The sequence below is a fragment of the Colossoma macropomum genome, unplaced genomic scaffold (assembly GCF_904425465.1).
Source record: "Colossoma macropomum unplaced genomic scaffold, Colossoma_macropomum, whole genome shotgun sequence".
Classification (NCBI taxonomy): Eukaryota; Metazoa; Chordata; class Actinopteri; order Characiformes; family Serrasalmidae; genus Colossoma; species Colossoma macropomum.
Window position 1 is genome coordinate 10,283,660 of NW_023494789.1, and position 26,727 is coordinate 10,310,386.

The window sequence follows — 26,727 nt, forward strand, 5'->3', positions numbered from 1 at the left end:
GCTTCTAGGCAACAAATATGTTTCAGCAATTTTTATTGCATAAAAATCATTTACATGTTACTTAATTCTACAAAAAATTTATTTCATTCAGCGACACTGTCCAGTGTAGAAATGTGTGTTTGCAAGTTGCACCATGTTAAAATGAGTTTTACAAATATCAATAGGAGTCCGAGTGATCAAGTACAAGAAGAGTTTTATTACACACCTTTTTTTATTAAACCGTTTGTTTGTCATTAATTAATTATGTATCATGTAATTGTGAGGAAAATGTGTTTGTTACCCTAAAGCTCATTTATACTCTGTTTACATACAACAAAGAAAGTCCGTTTCAAACGATGTAACCGTCACTGCCCACATACTTCCACTCTTTACGTTGGCATGGACGTTAAGCAATACATCCACTGGAGGGCAGTCCAGAGTATAAAGTTTCTGACAGCAATGACGGTGGAGGACATCGTAATAATGTACCAACTACGAAAGAGACGAAAGAGGCACCATTGTAGACTGCAGTGGTCTGTGAGGCCATTAAATACTTTGCGAAGTGTGGGTGGAAAATTCTTTCCACCTATATTACCAATAAGAGAAACTGGCATGGTGTCTCTTGAGACTTATCACCTTCACTGCCCCGAAAGCTTCCGATGGTACTGCTCCTTTTCATCCGTATCCATGAGCTTTCGGAGACTGTGCACAAATACGGATGAAATCAACACAGAGCATGGACAGAAGGCTCCGTCCGTATCCATATCCATATTTACTGTTGATTACAAATGAGCCTTAGGGCAACACTGTGCAAGAAGGAGGAGCTGGAAAAATCAAAACTATCTTCCATTGCCTTGTTCCACACTCTTGCCATTCTCTCAAGAAGCTTTATGAGTGGGAAGTTGGAATGCTTATCCAACACTGAAGAAATTCTACATATGTTGACATCTTGCTGGCTGCTGAAAACTACTTGCTGCAAAAAGAGTTTGCATTAACTTTCAAGCCTTTATGCATTTGCTTTAGAATCAGAATGTCCAATAGAAACAAAACCACCATCATACAGCACATTCAGTCAGGTGTATCGAAATCTTTGACTGGTAGTGTTAAACCACTCTGCACTACCTGAAACACGGTGACTATGGCCCACAGCAGAGAGTCAAAGTTTTTCCTGTCCGGCACCGTGTCGCCAGCGTCCGTCTTCAGGCTGAACTTACAGCCAAATATGTGCATCCCCAGAATACTGCAGAGAGAGAGAGAGAGAGAGAGAGAGAGAGAGAGCGAGAGAGAGAGAGAGAAAGGGGGGGCAAAGAAAGACAGAGACAGTGGAGAGAAAAAGGGAGAGAAAAAGAAAGAGAGAGGGAGAGAGAGAGAAAAGAAAAAGAAAGAAAGAAGCAATATGGAAACCGAGAGGGGGAGTGAGAGAAAAAAGTGAGAAACAGAAAAAGGAAGTGGGTTTGAGAGAGGGAGCAAGAGAGAGAGAAAGAGGAGAGAAACAGAGGAAGAGATAAGTGAAATGGAAAATGAGAGGGAGTGAGAGAAAGAACAATAGCAGAGAAAGGAAAAAGTAGTGAGAGAGAGAGAGAACATAGAGATAAAGGGGGGGAGAGATAGACAGAGAGGAAAAATAGAGAGCACAAACAGACAGACAGACAGACAAAGAAAGAGGGGAGCGAGACAGTAATCTCACTCCTTTCCTCTCCCCAAAAGAGAGTCATTCAGTGTGTGCGTGTGTGGAGCTGCAGTGAGCTGAGTGTGTGTGTGAGCTGCGGTGAGCTGAGTGTGTGTGTGGAGCTGAGTGTGTGTGTGGAGCTGCGGTGAGCTGAGTGTGTGTGTGGAGCTGAGTGTGTGTGTGGAGCTGCGGTGAGCTGAGTGTGTGTGTGTGGAGCTGAGTGTGTGTTGTGTCTGTTAGATAAATGTTCAGGCTGTGTTTCTGTTCTTCTGGATTTCTGGGTCAGCGTGACTGAACTGGTGGAGGAAAGAGAAGAAATACACACACAGCAGAGATACACACTGTCAGAGATACACACACCTTCAGGTCCGTGTGTGTGTGTGTGTGCGTGTGTGTGCATGTGTGTGCGTGTGTGCCCCATGCACTGAGACAAATGGAGAAGAACATGTACTCCATCTGTCTTCATAGCTCACACAGACACTGCACTCTCTCTCTCTCTCTCTCTCTCTCTCTCTCTCTCTCTTTCCTCATCTCATCTGTTTTCCTGTCCTGCTTGCTCTTCTGCTATATCTCATCTGTCCCATAGCTTCTGTTCCTACTCTCGCTCTTTCTCTCTCTGCCCGTCTCTGTCAGGATTTACTGGATTATTAGTAATCAATAAAGGAAACATTGAAAAAAGGTTTGAAACAACTTTCAATTATTAATCAATAATAATTGGTCGGTGCTGCTCCTCTGGCTTATACATCTACATGTTTTTTCAGTGATCAAATCACATTCGGATTTCACTTCGTCCCATGAAACGCCAGGTAATCATGTCCAGTACACATTGAGAGAAGATTCCGGTCAATGCACTTTCAGAGGCTGATCCAGGGACGGATCTTGACCACGTTTAACCCAAGTGTAAATGGAATGTATGTTCATTTTCCACATACAATTATGCAAGTGGAAATGTGTCTGATGAGCGCTGACTAACAGGTGAGCAACAAGGAAACAAAAGATGAGGATAGATGGTAGATAGATGATAGACGAAAGGACACATGGGCTCTGGAGTTTCATGCATTTCGGGCCAACGAAAGCATCCAGGCCAAGCTTGTTCACACTCATTTCGAAACGGGAAAAAAGTTCAAAGTAAAACAGAAACAGTGTACGTGTTGATGAGCTTTTAACGTGATAAATGCCAATGCAATGTGTAAACAGGCTATCTGTCTGTCTGTCTCTCTTTTTCTGCTCTCTCTCTGTCTCAACCTCTCTCTTTCTGTCTTTCTCTTTCTCTCTCTTGCTGTAATTGATTTAAGGATGTGGAATGTCTCAGAAAGGCTCCATCAGATTTAAGCAGCAGGTCTTACATTACACCTGCTGTCTCTCTCTCTCTTTGTCTCTCTCTCTCACACACACACACACACACACACACACACACACACACACACACACACACACACACACACACAGACCTGAAAATGAAGATGAAGAGCATTAGGAGCATGCAGAAAGTAGCCACGTTGTCCATTGTCTTCATCAGCACCACCAGCTGCCGGCGCAGCGCCGGCATGAAGCGCACCAGCTTCAGCACACGCAGCAGCCGGAATGTCCTCAACACCGACAGACCACCATCGGACTGACCTACAATCTCACATACACTACAGGGAGAGAAAGAGAGAGAGAGAGAGAGAGAGAGAGAGAGAGAGAGAGAGAGAGAGAGAGAGAAGAGAATAAAGAGAAGGAGACATAGGAAGAAACAACAGAGAGAGAAGGAGAGAAAGAGAGAGAGAAAGAAAGGGGGGGCAGAAAGAGGGGAAAGAGAAAGAAACAGAAGAGAAAGAGGAAGAGAGAAACAGAACAGAGATAGCAAGAACAGAGAGACAGAAAGAGAACAGAGTGAGAGATAGATAGAGAGAGAGCAAAGAGAGAGAACAGCAAGAAAAAGAATAAGGAGAGATGTAGAAAGAAAGAACAGAGAGAGAGGAGAAGAGAGAGCGAGAGAGAATGGGAGTTAGAGTGTATTTGCATGTAAGAAAAAGAAGGTTATGTAGATGTAGAAAAGGACAGAAAGTATTAAGAAGTAGAAAGAAAGTAGACATGCATTATATATATATATATATATATATATATATATATATATATATATATATGTATATATATGGAGAGGGAGAGAGAGGGAGAGAGGTGGAATTACATTACCTAGCATAAAGAAAGTGTGCAGGAAGGCAGGGAAGAGAGAGATAGAATATGGACACTGATTAAATGTATTGATTTTAGAGCCAAAAAATACAGCCAAAGGGAAAACTGAATCTCTTAAAAATTCATGAATGTGTTACTGCAGCCTCTGCTGTCTGTCCACTGTCCACTTGTCCGTTCCAGACTCAGAGAGGTGGAAACCGTCCACACACACAAACATGTTTGGAATGCTCTGACTCAACATTTTTTTTTTAATAATGAATGTGATCTAATCTAATTACTCAGAATCAATGTTGAAAATTGGGTTTTAATAGCGAAGCATGGCCGAGCAGTTCACTTCAGTTCTGTACTGATTTCAAGCTGGATAATGAACTGACCGCTAGTCAGCTGCAAAGACCACTTTGTACAGCAAATCTGAGTAGAGAGTTGTGGAATGAGGCTCAGGTGAGCTAGGCAAGTCTAAACTAGCCATTATTTCCAAATATATATACCACCTGAAAGAACAGGGATGGTAAAGAGGAAGGGAAATTTTTAGAGAAGGGGTGGTCTGTCCTCACTGTGGGCTTGCTTGTTTAATTTTTATAACACAGTACTGTACACTGTTAGAAATAAAGGTGCTGTGCAGGTACATCTCACATTCATCAAGGTACAAACAATGTAAATGTTCCCTCAAAGGTACTACAGTGGTTTTAAGGTCTAGTTTTTCCAGGTGAAAAGTATGTATTTGTGGCTTTTCATAACCTAATATTTTAAAACAGAACAATAAAATAAAAAGCCTGGAGACGAGACGGGGTGTGTGGAATCAATACAACTTAGAACAAGTGGGGTCAATAATTTCAATGGTACAATTATGTTTCCTGACTAAAGGTGCTGAGATGTACCCTTGAGGGTGCCACCCCAGTGACAAGAGGGGTCCTGCCCCAGTGATAGTTTAGTACCTTTTTTTCTGAGAGTTTATTGTCAGAGAAATTCAGTAAAAACAATTATTAAGGTTATGTAATATAATTATTTAATTATATAATTAAGTTATTCATTTGTCAACATCACGAAAAAAAATTCCATTCTGAGATTTTGACAGATTTGCTGTCAGATTTTCAAAGATGGGATTGTGTACTTTATTTGTTTTAGTCTTTTGAATGCATTGTTTGATGCCTATGCCTATCGAGAGGCTTGTAGTGAAGGATATACTGTGATATGCTGTATTTAACTTTTCTCTTTTTTTCAAGTCAACATAGGTTAATGGAGACTGTACTTACCTGATGATGACGATGATGCCGTCGAAGATATTGTAGGGGTTGCGCAGGTAGTTGAAGCAGCCAAAGGCGGTGAGCTTCAGGATCATCTCCAGGGCGAACATGCTGGTGAAGACAATATTGCAAATTTCCAGAACGTTGGTCAGCTCTTCTGGCTGAGAAAAAGAACAAGATAATCGCAGGTCAGGAGAAAATAGTCACTAGTAGTCAGTAGTCAGCCTTGAACCTACAAACTACATGTGCTCATTTTTACAACGACACAACCTGAAACTGGAATAAAAGGTTAGTTACCGGACTGTGAAAAAGCATATGTTACATAAGCATATGTTGTTATATAACCAAAACTTAATATTAAACAAAGAGAACATTTACAAAAACGTATCCAACACCAACTGGCCGTGTGTGAAAAAGTATTTGCCCCCTTACTTACTTCATCAACCAATGAACCAATTTTAGTTGATGACTGGGATTGATTACACTAGACACACTCAGCTTGATAGGCCCTTTTCACATTTCTGCATTTTTTTCATTCATTGCAGGGTAATGCTGCTTCCGCTAAAGCCGTTACAATAGCAACAATGATGAGTTGAGCATGTATAGCTCACTCAAGTATTAGCGCTTGAAGCAAAAACAGCCTTACCTCAGTTTTAATGGTTTGTCAGCTGACAATGAGCGAAGGAAAAATTAGTTTGTGCAATTAGTAAAGGAATAAACTTTGTCATATGGAGTGAAAGAACGTCTATGTCAGCATTTCACCGCTGCTGACTGACATTATTTTCACCTATCCATCGATTTATCACTCTGTAGATGTTAGCTGACGTTACTGTGCCCTGATAGCTGTAAAGGGGTTTTTCCATGAATCATTTATATCCTTTATTTAGTTTGGACTCCTGCACTGTCGTGTGTTTGGTTCTCCAACAGTTCTGGACACATCCTCGAATTTCAATCAAAATAAAATGAGACACTTTTCTGTGGTGAGCTGAAGTAATGTGAATGCCTGTATTTCTGAGGTTAGTAACTGTCCATAAGGCAGTAGCGGAACTTGTTTTACCCAACGTTTACGCACTTCCGTTTCTTGTGAAAAGGGTCTATTACCGCCAGCCCTGTTGAATCAAAACATCACTTAAATAAAATGTTTCCAGCTATGTGAGGGAGGCTAAATGGTCTCAACAAGCAGCACATTATGTAGCTATCAAAAGAAATTCTGAAAGAGGTGAGAAAATTAGTTATTGAAATATATCAGCCTGGAAAAGGTTACAAAGCCTTGTCTAAGGCTCTGGGACTCCAGCAAGCCACAGTGAGAGACATGATCTCCAACAGGAGAAAACTTGGAACAGTGGAGAATCTTCTCAGAAATGGCCGGCCCACCAAAATTCCTCCAGGAGCACAGTGATGACTCCACAAAGAACACAAAGAACCCTGATGAACATCTAAGGAACTGCAGGCCTCGCTCACCTCAGATAAAGTTAGTAATTAGTATTCCACTGTTAGAAAGAGACAAAATGGGCAAAAATGGTATCAATGGACGAGTTGCAAGTCAAAACCACTGCTGACCAAAGGGGAATATTAAGGCTTGTCTCACATTTGTCAAAAAAACACCTTGATGACCCCAAGCCTTTTAGAATAATGTTCTGTGGACTGAAGAGTAACTTAACATCTGGCCTAAAGCTAAAACAGCATTTCACAATAAGGGCATTACACCAACAGTTAAACATGGTGGTGGCAGTGTGATGGTGTAGGGATGCTTTACTGCTCAGGGCCCGGGCAACTTGCCTAAATTGACATAACCATAAATTCTACTATCCACAAGAAAATTCTGCAGGACAATTAATGTGATAAATACACAAAAACAGAGGAATCAGACAGGTGCAAATATTTTTTTTTCCTTGCATTATATAGCTAAATTACAGTCATGTCTGCGCAGCGTGCAGCATCAATGCTAGGTCAGTTTTTTTTTTTTGAATATTTTGAATGGTTCCTCTTCCACACAGTACTCTACTTCTGCTTTTAACAATGTCAGCATCAGCGTAAGCAAAAAGTATGTGGACACCTGACCATCACACCTATATGAGCACATCCCATTCCAAAATCCTGGGTAATAATATGGAATTGCCCCCCTTTGCAGCTATAACAGACTCCACTCTTCTGGAAAATATTTTAACAACATTTTGCAGTGTGTCTGTGGGAATCTGTGCCCATTCAGTCAAAAGAGCATTTGTGAGGTCAGGTACTGATATTGGACGGGAAGGCCTGGCTCACAATAGAAGTTCCAATTCACACCAAAGGGGTTCAGTAGTATTAAAGTCTGTGCTCTGTGCAGAAGTTCTGCCACACTACAGTCATTAAACCATGTCTTCATGGGGCTCGCTTTGTGCACAGGACCTTAAAGTTGGAAGCATGAAATTGTCTAAAATGTATTTTTATGCTGCAGCTTAACATTACCTTTCACCAAAACTAGAACTGTTAGCATTGGATATGGCTGATGCATGAACTTAATAACTAGGAGGGACATTTTTGGCCACATTGCTTAGCTTATGTTAGTTACTGAGCCACAGAGTCTGGAGCCAATCTACGCATCATAAACATTTAGCTGCATGAAATTTAAAAAATGATTGTACGGGCTAGATTTAAGAACACTGTAAATATATGATGGGCCATATAAAGTTGTTCTTCCCTACTTTAGCTAACTAATGAGCCTGCAGTTTATGGGCTATGTATAAACTAACTGTCAACCTGCTCATTTTAAACCATTACGACCAGGTTGATCTACTCCCAAAACACAGTCACGACCTTTTTATGGGGAAGAAGACCTTTTGAAACAAATTACCTACAATGCGAAAGCCAAACTTTTCTCATTAACTCTCAACACAGCACTTGAAACCCTTTTTTTTCTTTGCGAGCCGGAGGAAAATTACACCAGATATCCGCAATGAGCAGAACTAGTTTGCGAATAAATTGACCCTTGAAGAGAAGTTGTCACCATTAGGCCAGCTTAGCAGAGGAAGAGAGAGAGGAAACCTGCGAACTGGAGAAAACTGAATCACTGGGCAGAACACACAGCCTTCAAGGAGAGAAAGAGAGAGAGAGAAAGAAAGATGGCACAAAACACATGTCTAAGAAAAATGACAATAATCCTCTTTAATTACTGCTCTAAAGCTGCAGGCTCGGACAAACACACACACATAGACGCGGCGCTTTCAGGCAGTGTGCTTGTAATAAGCTTTTCATTACTGTGAACGTGTCAGACTCTGTTGAGTAGAATACTCCTCTCAGCAGATGTGCTGGGTTATTAGATTACTGTGTGCGTGAGGAAACAAAAGGAAAGGGGCTAAAAAATAAACACATACACACAAACGTGGCTTCAAAAGTGGCAGGGACACTCATTTCTTCTCAGAAATAGACTGAAGGAGAAAAAAACAAGGCTTTATGTTGCGGTATCGGAGCTTTCGTCTCCATCTCCCTCCCTCTTCCTCTTTTTCTCTTCCTTTGTGTGGTTATCGGGCAATTCAATCTCGCTGCAATCAATGCCCTCTATCGATCAGACAGAGCCGTGGTTTAACAGTGTCACAATGCGCCCTCACACACACACACACACACACACACACACACACACACACACACACACACATATTTGAGAACTGATGACAGACGACGGAATAAGAGGTTTAAAAAAGGAAATATTAAAAAACAGGTTTTGTTTAAAGAAGACGGCTACTATTGTTGGTCTTTACTCCACTATTAAAGAAGAAATCCACAATTTTTTTCAAAATTATAGCACAATTAATTGAGAATGTGATTATAAATAAAGTCATTCAGAGTGGTTTGATGTAAAATGTTTTCTTGTAGAGAAACATGTAGATTCTAATTTCTCTACAGAGGTGATAGGAACCAATATTATGCATGTACCTCTCCATGAGAAAAGTCTTCTCAAAACTTTCTCAAAACTACTGTGTTTCAGGCGTCAGGCACTGCATTCACATCAAATCCATGTAATACGTTTCTGCAAGCGAGCTTCTACAGGCATTAAACTCTTCAGACGTCTGGTTCCATTAACCACCACTGTAAACAGTTCTGACTCTGGAAGTTTCTTTAGAACAGAGCATTTCACTCTAAACTACTCTGAATGGAAAACAAATAATGAAATTTTCTGTAATGTCAGTTTTCTATTATTAACTATTATTCAAATTAGTCAAGGGATTCGATTCAGTTTAACAAACTGATTCTTTTGAAGTGTGCATTTCAGTGAATGAGACATTCAATGATTCATCAATTTCCAAGTCATATCAACTGAATCATCACTCCCTCCATATATAACAAGTGGCTGTAAAGGACTTAACATTCATATGTTAAAGTTTCCATTTTCAGTTTATTTCATTCCGCATTAGAAAACTACAATTTGTGGCATGTGGCGCAACTGTCTAAGCGTTGGCCCTATGATCAGGAGATTATGAGCCACAAGGCCTGATCCTAGATCTGTAAAGTAAAGGGAAGTATTCAGACACTTTACGCATATTTTTGCTTCTGCTTATGACAAAATACTTTTTGGTTTACATTCATACAAGTAAAAAGACATTATGTATGTAAATATGAAGTGGATATATGCACTGGAAGTATACTGTATCAGCAGACCAGCTCTTGTGTTTTTTGTGATCTGAGTTCAGAAGAAAGAGAAATAGAGAGCCCTTCAGAAATATTGTTTATTTTCTCTCTTTCTCTTGGTCTGTTTTTTTTTTTTCCATTGTTTTAAACATCTTGGCAGAGAAAGTACAACACTGCAGCTGGTGAAGGAGCAGCAAAGAAAGAAAAGGTTGAGTGATGCTGGTAGAGACAAAGAAGGATGGAGGTGTATGTGTGTGTGTGTACTTTTCTGAGAGTGTTTTAGTGGGTGGTCCCAGGGGAGGGAGCAGGTGGGCTTGTTTGCTCTTTCTTCATCATGCACAAATCCACTTGGAGACTTTTACAATCAGGGGAATGGAGTGCCTGTGTGTGTGTGTGTGTGTGTGTGTGTGTTTACCTGCTCGTGATGTTCGATGCCCATGCTGATTGTGTTGATAAGAATGGCGATCATGATTCCTCTGTTGAAGTATTTGCTCTCTACGATTCCCCACAGCTTGATCCTCATCTCCATCCACAGCTCCTTACACTTCCCTTTACACGCCCCCTCATCTTTCTTCTCCTCTGATTGGCCGCCCTGCTCATCCGTCTCCTCCACTGTACCCTCTTCTGATTCCTCATTGGCTGGCGTGCCAACAGGTCCCGCCCCATCGCTGAGTGAAAGAGCCATGGCGCACTGAGGGCAGTCCTCAGAACCAGGTGGCACGGGCGGAGCAGGAGAGCCTTCAGTAGGGGTGTGGTCAGGCTTAATGTGATGTGGACAGTGGGGCACTATAAAGGGATAAGCATGTCAATACAAATTGACACTTTCCACCAGCTAAACCTTCTGTATTTCTATCTACTTATCCATTCTTTTCTTCAGACTACTATCCATCCATCCATCCAACCATCCATCCATCCATCCAACCAACCATCCATCTTCTTTTCCTGTCTATTCAAGTACATTGAATTTTTATTTTTATAGCTATTTTTAAAACAAATGTTGCCACAAAGCAGCTTTACAGAAATCCAAATTGATCTTGCCATCCTTCCAACTCTTGATCCATCTCTATATTTCTTCATCCATTCATTCCAATTTCTATCCACCTCTACTTCCACCCTTTCATGCCTTCTTCTATTTAGTCCACTCACGCACTTATCCAGGCATATATCCAGCAAATCACCCACCAGAATACGAGGACTCAAGTCTGTTGAGCTGAGCACTCTGGACTGACTCACGACTTGCCCTTCACTTCAACTTGACCCAGTTAAATTAGGTTATAAAAGTAGGTCTAGATCAAATCAGGCCATCAACCTTAATGCATTAAATGCATGAAAACTTTCATTTCCAATCTGAAGTGTTTGACTTTACCTGTCAGTTTGCTACAGTTATGCACAGTCATTACTGCAATACATTCGCCCACAGCTTGCATCAGGTTTGATACGGCTTCAAATAAGGAGTCTTTCATAACAGAAAAAAAGCTTTCTGTATATTGGACAAAACAAAGAGCTACATGCAGTAATTGTGGTGTTTAATTGAAGTAGTTTGGATAGAAAGTGTGCTGAATAGTGCAATAGCTAATTTAGCTGAAGCTGTGACTAAGTTTTAGTACATTGCAGGTCACATTTCTTTAATAAGTTGTGAAACTTAAGGTGAATTTGCTCAAACTAGCTATATAGCTAACTACCTAGCATACTTATACATATAGCGATATGAGCCAAAGCCTTACCATGCTAGATAGCTAGCATTATAGCTAATCCAGCTGAAGTTAGAAAGTTATGAAGACATTTGATCTGTAACTTACTAAAACTTAGCAACAGCTTCAACTAAATTAGCTATTGCACTTTCATACTTTCTATCCAAACTACTTGCTAGCCAACTGTTTTAAACTGTTTTACCTTAGCTTGCTTACACTAGCCACATAGTATGCTTGCAATACACACTGCAGACTAGCCAACTGTCTAGCCAAACGTTGTTTTTCTTCTTTCCTTTAAGCACTGCATTTACAGTGTGTTGCGCATGTAGCTAATAACAACACTAAAATAAAATTATCTACTGAAGACTCAACAGTCAACTCAGACTCACATAAAGTGGCTTGAGAACTTCTCTGCCACCCACTCATTTATTCTTCTTCTATCCATCCATCCATCTTGACCTTCATCTGACATTCCTACTTTTGTCTTTCTTTACCCTGCTAGAAAAACCAGAATAGACCAGCATTTGCTGGACCAGCAAAACCAGGATGTGGTATGTTTTGGATGCTGGTCAAGACCATGCTGACCAGCACCATACCAGCATATACCAGCTTAGACCAGCTTCCAGTACCTCAATCCACTCATCAATACATGCACTAATCCATCCGATACTCCATCCTTCCACCCACTCATTCACCCACACTTGTACTCACCCACCTCTCTCACCTTGATGGTGTTTTTGTACCCTCTCTCCACCGTTGATGTTGGCCCCACCCCTTTGTGTTCGGGAGGGTGTGAGTTCTCGAGGGTGACGTCGGAGGGCCCTAAAGAGGGCGACGGAGCGACGACGGGCCTTTCGCAGCACGTGGCAGACCAGCTGGAAGAGCTCCTCATAACAGTCCCCCGGCTCGGCCAGCGAGGCCAGCGTGCTGGACGAGAGACAGGCTGCTCGCTGCTCCTGCATCAGCTGGTGCTCCCGCTGTTTCGTCTCAGAGAACTGAGTCGCTATGACTACCAGGCACAGGTTGATCATGAAGAAGGAGCCCACCTGTCAAAAGTGTTAGAAATGAAGAAACAATGACAGCGTGAGCGAGAGAAAGAGAGCGCACAGGTGTGTGGGACAAAAAGAAAGTGCGAAAGTGAAAACAGTGTAGACAAGACAGTCAAGGACAAACAAGTAAGGACAAAATATCTGGTCAGGAGACTTCTGTACATTTTTCTTGTCCGCTTAGAAAGTTTGGCTGCAAAGACGTATTTACATCCCGACAACCAGGAACAGCACAAAGCAGAACTGTTCTCCCCACAGTTACCACCAGAGATGGGGACTTGAGTCTGTAACTTAGACTCAAGTAATTGCTTGGTGACCTGCAGTTCGACTCAGACTTGTCTTAGATGCACGTTTAACCCTTTAAAATCCCAGGCTTATTACATACTAAGGCTTATTATTCAGTAACTACAGGGACTTCATCGGGTACCCACTGCTTGCCAGCCTTCTGGACTGCTTCAGCCTTCTGGATAGTTTCAAGCTTCTGGACCGTTTCAACCTTCTGGACCGTTTTGACCACCATGGAGCTTCACGCTGTACAACGCTGACCCTCCTGATGATGCTGCTGCTGTCTTATTAACAATTGCTCCACCTGTTTTCCCCATTTTGTATTCTAATATTTTATACTAATGCTGTTTGCTATCCAGTGTCAACCAGAGGAGGATGGGTTTCCCTTTTGAGTCTTGGTTCCTCTCAAAGTTTCTTCCTCTTAGGGAGTTTTTCCTTGCCACTGTCGCCATTGGCTTGCTCATGGGGGCTTGGACCCAAATTTTTCTGTAAAGCTGCTTTGTGACAACACCTGCCAAGGGGCCCTGGCCATTTAAGGGGTTAAGGGGTGACCAGCGACTCGATTCAGAAACACACTTAAGTGACTTGTGATTTGACTCATGATGAGTCAAAGAATTTCAGTCAGACAAAAAAAAAAAATGTATGACTTTACCTTTCAGTTTCACTTCCTTCGTGAGCAGTGTTGGGGTTTGAAGGCAGCGAATTATGGCTATTGTAGTGAATTTATGTAATTACCTTGGCAACTACCGTCACTGCCATGAAGCAATATTCTTTTCTCTTTGGCAGAAAGTGCTGAAACTTGGGGGGTTTTACCCAAGATTGGCAGGAAAGTTAAACTCACTCTGGCCCTGGAGTTAGCTATGGAAAAAGCTCCCCTGAGTCGTTGTGATCACAGCCTGAAGACAGAAATCAGTAAAGGTAAACAGCAGTAATTACTCTAATGCTGGACTCATCACAGCTTGCAGTAGCATTAGGTTTGATAAGGCTTTAAATAATGAGTCTATCATTATAGAAAAACCTTCAGTCTGAAGAACAGAACTGAAGGACTACAATGCAGCAGATGCAAAGTTTAAAGAGACAAAACCAGCTAATTTATCTTTAGTTGTTAGCCAAAGTTTTAGTAACTTATAGATCACATTCCATGCAAACTTCCTAAAACTTTAGGAGGATTAGTTATTACATCAGCTAGCAAGCAAACCTACAAAGAACAGATATAATGACCATATCACATCGTTTTACCTCTTTAAGCCAGGCATATACTGTGCTATTTTAGAAATCATGTTCTTTGGTGACAACTCTGTTCGTTTGAATGACCCATCATGTACAGCAAAGCCTGCGATTTATATGCTCACACTGTACAAAAACACTCGGTCCGACTGACATGACACAACATGGGAGCTCACACGCCACATAAAATATAGCCCTTACCGTCAGCTCTGTCTACAGACAATTTCCAAGAAAGTTGATTTATTCAAAACGACATGCTGCAGGTCCGAGTCCCAAGCAAAAACACTGGCTGAATCTCAAATGACTCCCTGCACCCTACATAGTGCACCACATAGACATTAAAACAGTGGCTTCTGCAGCCATTCAAGCATCACATGTCAAATGAATAGCCATTTGGGGTTCAGTCATGGGTGCACAATTCCATACTGGACAAACAGTGCACTATTTTGGTGTAAAAGCCAGAGCTTGTATAGTGCACTACATAGGAAGGAGGGGGGCTTTTGAGATTCAGCCACTGACAGACAGTTTTATAAAGAAAATAAAAATCACCGCATTTATTTATTCATATTTCACAATTCAATTCAGTCAAATGGAGCAAAGTTGGCATATGTGGACGATGGTACCCAAAATGTTGACCTTTTTGCCTGTTTGTATGTGTTCAACTGTGTAGGATCAGCGACTGTGATTGAAGAATCAGTTTATGAGACGGCTCAAACTGTGGGTTAAGTGACCAAAATTTCTGATATGTCAGAAATCTGTCTGATTGTCCGACTGCTCAATCGAAGCTTGTTTGGTTAATCAGGCATTGCTGGCCCTCTCACACTGCATGGCAAACAATGACCAATGAAGCTGAAATAGCCCAATCAAGAAATTCAGTCAGCTCCAACCAATTCAGGCTTAAAAATGGGCTGACAAGTGATTCAAAGCATCTCTGAAACAGCAGAGCTTGTGTAGTGGTCCCTGGGCAGCAGTGATGAGTACCTACCAACAGCGGTTCGAGGAGGGACAAACCACAAAGTCAGAGATATTTTTAATGATGGTTACGGGAGGAACATGTTACAACACACAGTGCATTACACCCAGTTGCATAAGGGGCTGCGTAGCCACACAATGGTCAGTGTGCCCATGATGACCCCTGTCCACCATCAAAAGCAGCTACAATGTGTGTATGAGCATCAGAATTGGAACTATGAAGCAACGGAAGAAGGTCATCTGGTCTGATCAGTCCCATCATCTTTTACATCACATGAATGGCCAGGTATGCGTGCACCATTTCCCTAGGAAAGTGATGAAACCAGGAAACACTGGGAAGAGAAAGAGAAGCTGGTAGAGAGAGTATGATGCACAGGGTACTGTTCTACAGGGATACCCTGGGTCCAGGCATGGTAACCACCGGTGGCATTTTTCAGGTGGATAATTCTCCCTGACACACTCCACACTTTGATCAGGAAATGGGAAAGCTTAAGGTATTCCCCTGACCTCCAAATTCCCCAGATCTTAATCCAATTAATCATCTGTGGGATGTGCTGGAACAACAGGTCTGATCTGCGGCAGCTCTACCTCTCGACACAGAAGACCAACAGCGTATTAGGCAGAGGATCATAATGTTTTGGCTCATCGTAGTATATAATTGTGTTTGTGGTTGTGACATCACTGTGCGGTCTGGGAATAGAACTGTACATTTTCAAACTTTAACAATGTACACAGTTCATCAAACTCTTCTTCTTTTTTTTTTCTAAAAAAGGCTTGAATAATTTAGACTTTCATCAAATGGGCCAGTAAGAATAAGAAGAATGATAAGAGCCCCCGGGGTGGAGGTCTTGAATGAGAGGAGTGATAAACTACCTTTACAACAAATTTTTACTTTTTGTGCTTGAAATCATCCCTCTCCATCTTGGATAAGCAGAGACTGCCAGACCGACTGTCTCTCTCTGCCACCCACTCACACGCATCAGCAGCAATGTCACGGAGCTCGGACAGAATCCTCGACAGGTTCATTACAGGCCCTGCAGAGGCCAAAGCACTGTTCTCTTCTTTGCCCAAAACACTGAAATTAGAATGGCTGACTAAATCCACACCACTACCTCTTCACCCGAAGGCCTGTTCAAGTGCACTGAAACAAGTGCGCCTTTGCAAAAGTCCAACTCTTAAGTGTACATACATACATTTTCCCGCTTTTTAATTGTTGCATATTATTCATGCTTGTTTCAGATCTTTAAGCAAATCTTAATGTAAGATCAAGACAACCTGAGGAAACACAAAATACAGTTTCTAAATGATCATTTCATTAATTGAAGGAAAAAAAAAATTGTCCAACATAAACAGACCCTGTGTGAAAAAGCTATGGCCCCTTCATTACTCAATTGACTAATTATTCAAACTTGGTTGATAACTGGTATCAATTAATCTAGACATGTCTAGGCTTGATTACTGTCAGCCCTATGTAATCTAAACATTACTTAAATAGAATGTTTTTTAGCAACATGAGCTCTAGAATTTCTAGAACAGACGAAAAAGCAAGTTATTGAAATATGTCAGTCTGGAAAGGGTTACAAAGTCATTTCTAAGGCTCTGGAACTCCAACAAACCACAGTGAGAGCCATTATTTCCAAATAAAGAAAACAATGAGCAAAGTTGAATCTTCCTGGAAATGGCTAACCTACCAAAATTCTTACAAGAGCGGAGCGACAACTCATTCAGGAAGTCACAAAAGAACATAGACAAAGAACTGCAGGCCTCGCTCATCTCAGATAAGGTCAGCATTTATGATATTACCATTAGAAAGAGACTGGGCAAAAATAGTATCCATGGGAGAGTAGCAAGACAAAACCCACTGCTTACCAATGGGAACATAAAGGCTCATCTTACAGAAAACACAAGCCTTTTGAATAATTCTGTGGACTGACAAGTGAAAATGGAACTTTTTTCCTGTTACATCTGGCATAAAGCTAACACAGCATTCCACAACAGGAACATCATACCAGCCGTGAAACATGGTGGTGGTAGTGTGATGGCGTGAGAGTGCTTTGCTGCTTCAAGGCCTGGGCAACTTAGGAAGCAAGTTAGGTAGTTAAGTTAGGCAGCAACACAGCATTCCGAAGCACAAGAGCAAGTCCACCACCACCAGTGACTCAAAAGAAACAAAATAAAGCTTTTGGAGCGGCCTAGTCAAAGTCCTGACTTGAACCCTACTGAGAAGCTGTACCAGTACCTCAAACAGGCAGTTCATGCTTGAAACCCCTCCAATATGTCTGAACTAAACCAATTCTGCAACATTAGTGGGCAAAAAATTGTTGAATGAAAGACCGATCTCCACTTATATGATTTGGTTGCAACTGTTGCTGTTAAAGGTGGCACAACTATTGCTACTTTGTAGTTTGAAGCTGGCACTGTCCTATTATGTAAACTGAAAGCGTAAGGCAAAAACTGGTCCACTGCTGGGATACTAGCATCATAAATAATACCCTAATAACACACTAAACACTGCTACACACCTTTAAAGAGGACTTCCTTTTCCAATTAATCAATTTGAATGCTTTGATGCACTGATTGGGAGCCTGTTTATCACCTGAATGACCGATTGTGTCAGTACGCACACAATTACATATATTTTCATTCAGTCCCACCAGCATCTACTCACCATTATGAACATTCTACAAGTCTCTACAAGGCTAGAGTGGACAATCAGTGCTGACTACTCAATTGACACTAAAGTGAAGCACCGCTGATTGGGGTTCCTGAGATTAAACGGTAGCCAGAATAAAGTATAATGAGCGCATATGTATGTGTTTGCGTGTCGTGATTGCCCCTCTACGTTTCTACACCAGACTCCACTACGGCTTAAGCAGAAGGAAGCAGTGATTGGGCATTATCATTCCCATCACATTTACATTGTGAGAGGTTTGCATAGGTAGGCCTTTGTTCATTTCATTTAAAGCCTGTGTGTCAGTGCGAGCTGTGATTGCCTCTCGTGTCTATTTCTCCTATAAACACCATTGTGGTTGAAGTGAGCGATGATGAGACCTATTGTGCCGTCATGTTTACATTAGGAGAGGTGTGTGTGTAGGTTTTGCTGTGTATATGTGCGTAAACACTCACTTTATGAGATACATTTAGCTTATTTCTACCCCCATTATCCTTTTACCATATAGGTGAACTTTGTAGTTCTACAATTTTGGATTGTATTCCATCTGCTTCTCTGTATTATTTGTTAGACCATTTTACCCCATTCTTCAGTGGTCAGAACCCTCACAGGTCCACCACAGAGGTATCATTTGGCTGGTGGATCATTCTCAGCACTGCAGTGATAATGACATGGCAGTGTTGCTTGAGTTTTAAACAACTGCTGGGCTGACAATAGCCCCCTAACTAAAGATATCCAACCCACTGTGTCTTGTGGCCAGAAACTGACCACTAATGAAGAACCAAAGGATGAATAACGCAAATTGTGAGCTATTGTCTCTGATCTGCAAGGTGGACCAACAAGGTTGGTGTGTGTAACAGAGTGGACAGTAAAGTGGACACAGTTTTAAAACTCCAGCATCACTGCTGTGTCTGATCCACTCATACCTGCACAACACCCACTACTACATCAGTGTTACTGCAGTGCTGAGAATGATCCACCACCCAAATAAGACCTGCTCAGTAGTGATCATGCTGGGGTCCTGACTGGTGTTGGGGTAGTTATTCAAAAAAGTAAATCCATTAAAAAAAATACCATGGGATTACTTTACTTCATCCTTCCTGGAAAAGTAATCGCACTACTCATTACTTTACTTCTAAGTTACACTCTAAAATGCATACAATGCACCAATTGGAAAGCTCAAGGAAAAATCCAGTAGAATAGAATTTATTTAGAAAGAAATCACAGTAAACATCACAAGTAAGTCATCACAGGCCCATTAAGTAAACCCAGGAATTGTCTACTTGACTTAAATTAAGGCCTAATGAGTCGGCTATATATGTATACGGCCCATATTGGCAGCTATAAGCTCCCGTTATTTGGTAGCTAAATTAGCCTCATTGATCCGGTACAAAACGAAAGGAGCAATCATCTGACACCCAATATGTCTGATCGACTACATCTGAGGTAATACATTAGGCTTTTTGACAAATCGTTGCTTTAAGAAAGCTAAAAACTGTTACCACATAAACACAAACATGCACCAGTATACACACAGCCTGAGGCTCCCTCACACTCACTCGCTCATAAAAAAGAATGACACATTGAAAAAGGAGCCAGGCGATTATATCATTCTTATTCAAACCTGCACATAAACACTCCCAGGCGATCCATGGAAGCAAGAGCATCCGTGGGCAGACACACTCTGGAAGCAGGAGTGTGTGTGTGTGTGTGTGTGTGTGTGTGTGTGGGCCCCTGGGCCATCTCTGTGCGACGTGTAGCAGCTGATGGAGACATGACTGATGTGTTCAATTTCCACCTCCCCACATGTGCATTTAAAACATCCAACCTGCGAGCTCCTCATATTAATGTGAGCGATCATGAAGGGAGATTACACAGCTCAGTATGTATGAGCGTCTATAAGGAAACAAAGGGAATTGAGGCACATTCACACCCAAGTCACACGTCCAGAAACCATTTTATAGGTCTGTAAACATTGAGTCTAGGGGGGGAAAAAACGTCTTGATCTAACGGACTCTTCCGACTCTTGCAGCCCTGAGGGCGTCAGCGCTTTTCGCTTTTTCTTTTGCTCCTTTTAATAAATGTAGCTGTTGACACACTGAGGCTTTTTGTCCACAGTGACACGAGGCTATAGAGATATTAGTTTTCCATGGTAGGAATTCTCGGGCGAGCCGCATGCTCCGAGTTGACATTTCGCATTGTTTATGAACTGAGGCGGAAAAAAGTTCGCTTCTTTTAACCCCCCCTAATGTGTGACCTAAGGGTTTTATTTACTGAGTGTGCATGGACTTAATGTAGTGAGAAAGAAAAATGCTCGGTCTTCATGGACAGAGTGGCATTGCAAGATGGCTCGGGTTGCTCAGAACAAGTGAAGGAGTGAAGATTTCGGTGTAATAAAATGTATGGAATTTGGACAGTATGCCAAATGGGTGGCCGAAATTCATGGTATAAATACATTGTCTCACAGCATTTACATATATTGAAATAAGACTATTTTAGATTATATTTTTTTTGGTTAACAGTGGGACGTTCAATCACTTTTAATAAGAAACATTCTTGACCATTTTAACAAAAGTAAATCTGAAATAATTATTTTACAAACTATTCAAAAAGAAAACTGAACAATATATAGATAAATTTAAGTTATTTTTGCTAACACTAGTCCCATAGGCCCAGTAAAAATAGTGCTACATATTGGTTCAGGTCTGAATTCGTACAAGGCTAAGTTTGGCTTTTTAATCAGCAGATTTTTATTCTAATTTTCCATTCCACCTTAAAAGAAGAGGCAGTTACATTTTGGCACCTGTACAGGTGTAGCTGTAGCTGCTGCACTATTTAAGGTGAGATGGAAAATTCAAATGTGGACAATTCAGCTTGTTTTTGTCTCATATGTATGTCCCATACACTTGTTCCTCTGACTGTCAGACACTACTGGAATTTGGAAAATATCACAGTCATTCACACTTCAAGGCCCAGACTGTGATGTAATATGATGCAGCTGACTAAGGAAGCTTCTCAGGTGGTGCAAGAGGCAAAATAAGCATGGCAATCGCTCTGGCGTCCATGTTAGGCTATGGCTGACCCCAAAAGACTGGCCATTTCTTTATGTGCACTTCCTCAAAAACGTTAGCAAGGTTTTACTACTTGTATGCCACATTGCCTGTGCTTATTTGTAGCATTAATGTCAATGAAATGATTAGTAACAAAGACAAGAGTTTGAGTAAACCAGCAAAAGTAACCAAAGTTAATTGTTTAGATTCCGTACCATATAAATTATTTTTATTACGATTATATTTTGTATCATATTATTTTTTTATTAGAAGAAATTTATTATGTTAACATTGTTGCCTACAAGCAACACTGTGCAACAGTGTAATGAATATGGCAAGTGAATTGTTACTTTTTTATTTAGAATTATATTTATGTTTTTGTGCATTTAGGAAATCTAACTTGTTTATTAATTAACATATATGCAATATGAGTGGCTAAAAGCATAACAGTCAAATCTGTCAGGTAGCAGTCAGCAAACAGTATGTTTTACTAGTATATTCAGTATTGTTTAGAAAATCAAAACAATCTGAGTACTTGTAAATTTTTTTGTTTTTTTTAGCTTTTAGTTGTGGGTTTACACCATGTTGCATCATAGTAACATGGATTCCTTGAAAATATCATGTAATACAATTAATCTGTTTTTTATAGTATTTAAATATCTGCAATAATATAATTACTTCTTTGGAATGTTTCATTCCAAATATTTAGATAAAAGAAAAAAACAAAAATCTTGTGACTCTTTCCATTCCTTTCCATTGTCACACAATATTGCCTCAAGGCAACATACCCCAAACAGGACCACCAAGCACAGAGGTTTTTGAAAATTGTTTTTTAATTCTAATAATTGGTACAGTATGCTATATATGTGGCAGATAGAGATAGAGATAGAGATTGAGCTGAAAATGCTGAAATATTCCTTTAATATGGTCATCTGAAGTGCACCATTAAGAATCAACATTGATTAAACAGGTGGTCCAGCATTAAAAAAGGAATCCAGGACAGTGTCTGGCCTGTACTTGAGGCCCCTCAGAAGCCTAGAGTAAAGGATTTGCTGCATGTTTACTTTTCTGGAAGGCATTAAATGTATTCTCATGCTGATTTCTTATCTACCATGCAGATATAAAGAGTGGCAAAGCATTACTCCTCAGGAATGACAGAAAAGTGTTAAGAGTGATGCTTGGCCATTCTTCATGTCCTTCATACATGACCACTGGCCCCAGGTTTACTCCAGCATTTTCTGCAGGTAAAGAGAGGGAGCTCTCTTTGTCACACTTATTCATTCCTACTGGTAACCACTCCCAGGTGAGCGATGTAACAGAGAGTGGCCGTGTGCTGATACTGAGGGAGCATGACTGAGCATGCGCGTGTGCCCCTCGGCTGATTCTGCCGGACGTATAGCAGCTGATGGAAACATGACGGATGTGTTCAATTTCAACCTCCTGCATGCGTGTTTAAAAACCAACCTGCAAGCCTCTAATATTAATGTGAGTGATTATGGAGGAAGATTACAAAGAACAGAGCTGCTCAGATGTGGCTTTAAATGATTGTTGATGTCCATCAGTTGAAGCAACAGGGTGGAGAAAAATTATATTTACACAATACACACAAATGCCGTCAATCATGTTTGACGTTTGCTTCGTCAGAAAATTAATACAAGATGTTAAAAAATAAATACAGCATGTTAAAAAATATTAATACGAACATGTAACATTTTGTTACTTTTATTATTAAAATAGGGCATTAATGAGACGTTGGGTTACAGTAAATTCACACTCTGCTGTGGGTTTCTCAGAGTGTGAAATACCATCTGAGGAAAAGCATTTTCTAAGCAGCTCAAGTGCCCTGAGTTGTAAAATTATGAAAATATAATACTTCATGGTTTCCCACATCTATAGTTGAATTCCACTATATTAGTGGTCGGCAACTCAAATGATAAGAAGAGCCATTTTGTCCTTTCAACAAAAATCAAACCACCTTGGGAGCCACAATATTTTATGTCCATTTTACCAAGCAAATATGGTCTCAGTATATGCTAATGTACTAGTATGGGCTAAAAAAATATAATATAATGAAAACACAGACTTACTTTGCTCTGCTTTAAGCTTTAGCTGAGCTTTCCGCGCATCTCTGGCAGGAAACTTTTCAAAAAGAGGAATAATTTCTTATTAAACTTTGCCTGAGGTGCCAGAATGTAACTGCTGCACTATTTAAGGTGGAACAGGAAAATTCGAATGAGAAACTGACTTCAGCTTCATGATGTTTTAGTGTTTGACAGTTTCTCGCTGTAGATTAAATGTATCAGGAAACCAGCTGGAGTGCTTAGAAATGCAAATAAGTCTGTTCGTTTCCAAATTATTGATGTTTGTCTTCAAACTTTCTCTGTGCCTTTTTGTTAGCTACTAGCTAGGTGAGATTGTTGTCTGCATTGCTATAGCTGCTTTCCAAAGCCTAGGCTGCAGCCGAGGTAGGCTGACTTTCTCGGCTGTTACATCATTGCAGGCCATTCCAAAGTTAAGGAACCTTAATATACAGCCTAGAAATGGAGCCAACGTTTGGAATGATTTCAAGGACGCATAAGATTTATCCTTTCAGGCCTTCGGTTACCCACAGTTCTCTGCGCACGAACAATGTGAAGGAAAAAAATACAGCACCACAAAATGGTGGAAAACAAAGGCGATGGAGCAGAGTTTATTTTAAAATGTAAGTTGTTCAATTTGTCTTTGTTGCATTATACAGAGTAAAACCACTGATTAATTAAAGCATTCGTCCATATATATTATTTTATGTCGAAGTTTTTGTGTATATATATATATATATATATATATATATATATATATATATATATATATATATATATAGTTTATCATACTACATAAAAACATCTCCTCCTTTTCCATGAAGAAGAGAAACCGCAAAAAACACAATGCCACAGGCTCCATTTTCTCTCATCAGTTCCCTCACGAGTCGTGCTGCTCTGTTAGAACTGTTCCATTTGTGTGACCATTAGGCTACTAAAGAGGAGTGTTTGTAGGACAGTAACTACCTCGGCTGCAGCCTAGGCTTTGGAACGCAGCTTACATGACCAGCATTCTGCGTGCCAATCTTCAGGGTTAAAGGTCAGTGAATAAGCAGTTATACATTAACTCCAATTATTTTATTTTTACTTAAAAATCTAATTTCACTGTGGAGCTGCAACAGGGCACTTAAAGAGCCACATGCTCCTGACCTCTGCACTTTAATAACAGAAAACACTAAGTCTTTTAAATTTTTTAATTTACATGGCAGGACTTCACTCACTCACTTGTGCATGTTTAGCAGTCTAAAGTTTCTCCACTAGGGGGAGCTAGTATCAAACAAGTTTACACTGTGAACGGAACAGAAACTGAATGAACTCACACTAGAGGGAGCTGATAAATGCACATGTTCGTAGCTTTCAAATAGCTTATTACTATAAAGGGTAAATTGAGTTGCACTATATTATTTAATGTGATATTCATTAAAGATTTTCCCTGAATCAGCTATTGTTAAGAGCATATAAACCTAATACAGGGCATATAAATGTAATGACAGAGGAAGAAGTTCTACTGTTGCAGTGGACTGTGTGTGTTTGGAGGGGCCTGGGGGGAGGGGATATAATTGATAATCCAGATTCCCCATAATCTTGATAATAATCCTGACAACAATTAAAGTATAAAACCACACAATTATCATTGTGCATACTGAAGCATCAGAGACTTGCCTAAATCTACGCCAAGCAGTTCAGTAATCTCAAATAGGCTTGCTTATGTGGTTTCTGACAGTGTATGACATACGGTTATCCTCAAATATGGACAGAATTTTGCTATACTAGTTTAAGCTTTGTGATGCACATTTATCCATTTTCATCAATAACTGGTATTATCTGTCCTGGTACATGTAGGAATCTCTGGCTCAAGGTAACTATTAAGGACCTCAAACACTTTAGAAACCAGTACATAGATTGTTCAAAGGTTGTGTAAGCCTCTGTTGCTTAGATACTGCCAGAGAATTCATACTATTGCTGAGACTTTAGAAACTCTTTAGTATAGAGCACATACACTGATCACTTCTCCACTCATTGTCCACTTTATCAGCTCCACTTACTATATAGGTGCACTTTGTAGTTCTACAATTACAGACTGTAGTCCATCTGTTTCTCTGCATCCTTTTACCCTGTTCTTCAGTGGTCCGGAACCCCATGGACCCTCACAGAGCAGGTACTATTTGGGTGGTGGATCATTCTCAGCACTGCAGTAACACTGATGTGGTGGTGGTGTGTTAGTGTGTGTTGCACTGGTCTGAGTGGATCAGTGGAGTTTTTAAACACCTCAGTGTCACTGCTGGACTGAGAATAGTCGACCATCCAAAAATATCCAGCCAACAGCGTCCTGTGGGCACCATCCTGTGACCACTGATGAAGGACTAGAGGATGACCAATACAAACTGTGCAGCAGCAGGTAAGATATCGTCTCTGACTTTACATCTACAAGGTGAAATGACAAGGTAGGAGTGTCTAATGGACAGTGCGTGGACACAGTGTTTAAAAACTCCAGCAGCACTGCTGAGTCTGATCCACTCGTACCAGCACAACACACACTAACACACCACCACCACATCAGTGTTACTGCAGTGCTGAGAATGATCCACTACCCAAATAGTACCTGCTCTGTGAGGGTCCATGGGGGTCCTGACCACTGAAGAACAGGGTAAAAGGGTTCTAACAAAGTATGCAGAGAAACAGATGGACTACAGTCTGTAACTGTAGAACTACAAAGTTCACCTATATAGTAAGTGGAGCTGATAAAATGGACAATGAGCGTAGAAACACAGAGGTGGTCTTAATGTTATGTCTGATCGGTGTATACATTGTAGTACATATAACATATAATTTGACATCCCCATAAACCCATTTACTTAGACATATACTCACATAGAGAGATAGAGAAAGAAAGAGAGAGAGAGGGAGAGAGAGAGAGCACTGTTGGAAGCAAGCCTTAGCTAGGTGGACTCTGCCAGTTTCTCTCATGATTTAAATGCCCTGGCATCAAAATCCAACCTAATCTTCTACCCTGGCAAATATAACACTCCAAGGGCTCTCAGTCTCTCTCTCAGCGCGTGTGTATGTGTGGACCGCAATGCATTTTTTAACCATGTTAATATTCACCTCTCAGCAAATTGGAACAGAAAGATGGATTTAAATTTAAAAATACTCAGCAAAGGGTACGACACTGTCTATAATCAGAGACAGGAGCACCAGTGTACTGGCTTCTCTTTCAAGAGCACAGAGGCTTCTAGAAGCTTCCAGCAGCGTAAACACCAAAGAAAACATGACTCCGGGACACAGCCTCTTAACACAGGCCCGCTAGTGATGTAGACAGCAGTAAATGAATTGAATCAAACTGAACTGAATTGATGAATTGAATGAACAAAAGGTCAGATGGACGAACAAACAGACAAGCAAATGGACAAGGAGACGACAGGCAGACAGATGAGCTAGCTTGATAGCTCTGTTAAGCTTGCTAGGTTAGTTTTTGCTTGGTTGTTAGCTTTCTCTCTGTAAGTTTTTCTCACTCGAATGCAGAGAGATCAGCAAAGTTCTGTTAAGGCTAATGTTCCTGTCAATGCTACACAAGATTAGGACCACCCAGTTTTCACCAAAAGAGAAGAATTAAGGACAAATATATGAGCTATTTGTTGGATATTGGAAAGCGACTCACAGAACATTCTTTATTCTTGTTTATACAACAGTTAGTTCTGGCCATGCAAGCTGATTGGTTGAGAAGCATTCTAACCGTCTGTTATTTCGCCATAACATCACGGGATTATTTGGTCAGACTCTGATGATGAGACTACACTAAATTTCCAAACTGTCATTAACACTGAGCAGCTTTTCAGTCGGCAGTTGTGATAGAAGAACAACCTAAAATTAGCCAGAAATAAACCGAATACCATTCGCCAAACAAAATAAGCTGTAAGATGCTTTACAGACTGACTGGAACAAAACAACGTTAATACTGATCAAGCAAAAAAAGACAATACTGAGCTAAACCTGATATTGCGGCAGTTTTATGGCTCAGTCCGTACTTCAGAA

The 26,727-nt window shown here is 40.7% G+C and overlaps 1 protein-coding gene across 1 annotated transcript in view; it reads right to left on the bottom strand.

Annotated features, from left to right (window-relative positions):
* Window positions 1–26,727, bottom strand: part of LOC118807435 (voltage-dependent T-type calcium channel subunit alpha-1I-like) — a 199,952-nt gene that overhangs the window by 95,901 nt on the left and 77,324 nt on the right. Inside the window, exons 7-11 of the mRNA XM_036569447.1 lie at window positions 12,091–12,412; window positions 10,091–10,461; window positions 5,080–5,231; window positions 3,100–3,285; window positions 1,102–1,219 (exon numbers count right to left, since the gene is read on the bottom strand). Of these exons, the coding sequence (XP_036425340.1) occupies window positions 1,102–1,219; window positions 3,100–3,285; window positions 5,080–5,231; window positions 10,091–10,461; window positions 12,091–12,412 (1,149 nt within the window). The remainder of the gene's footprint in view (window positions 1–1,101; window positions 1,220–3,099; window positions 3,286–5,079; window positions 5,232–10,090; window positions 10,462–12,090; window positions 12,413–26,727) is intronic.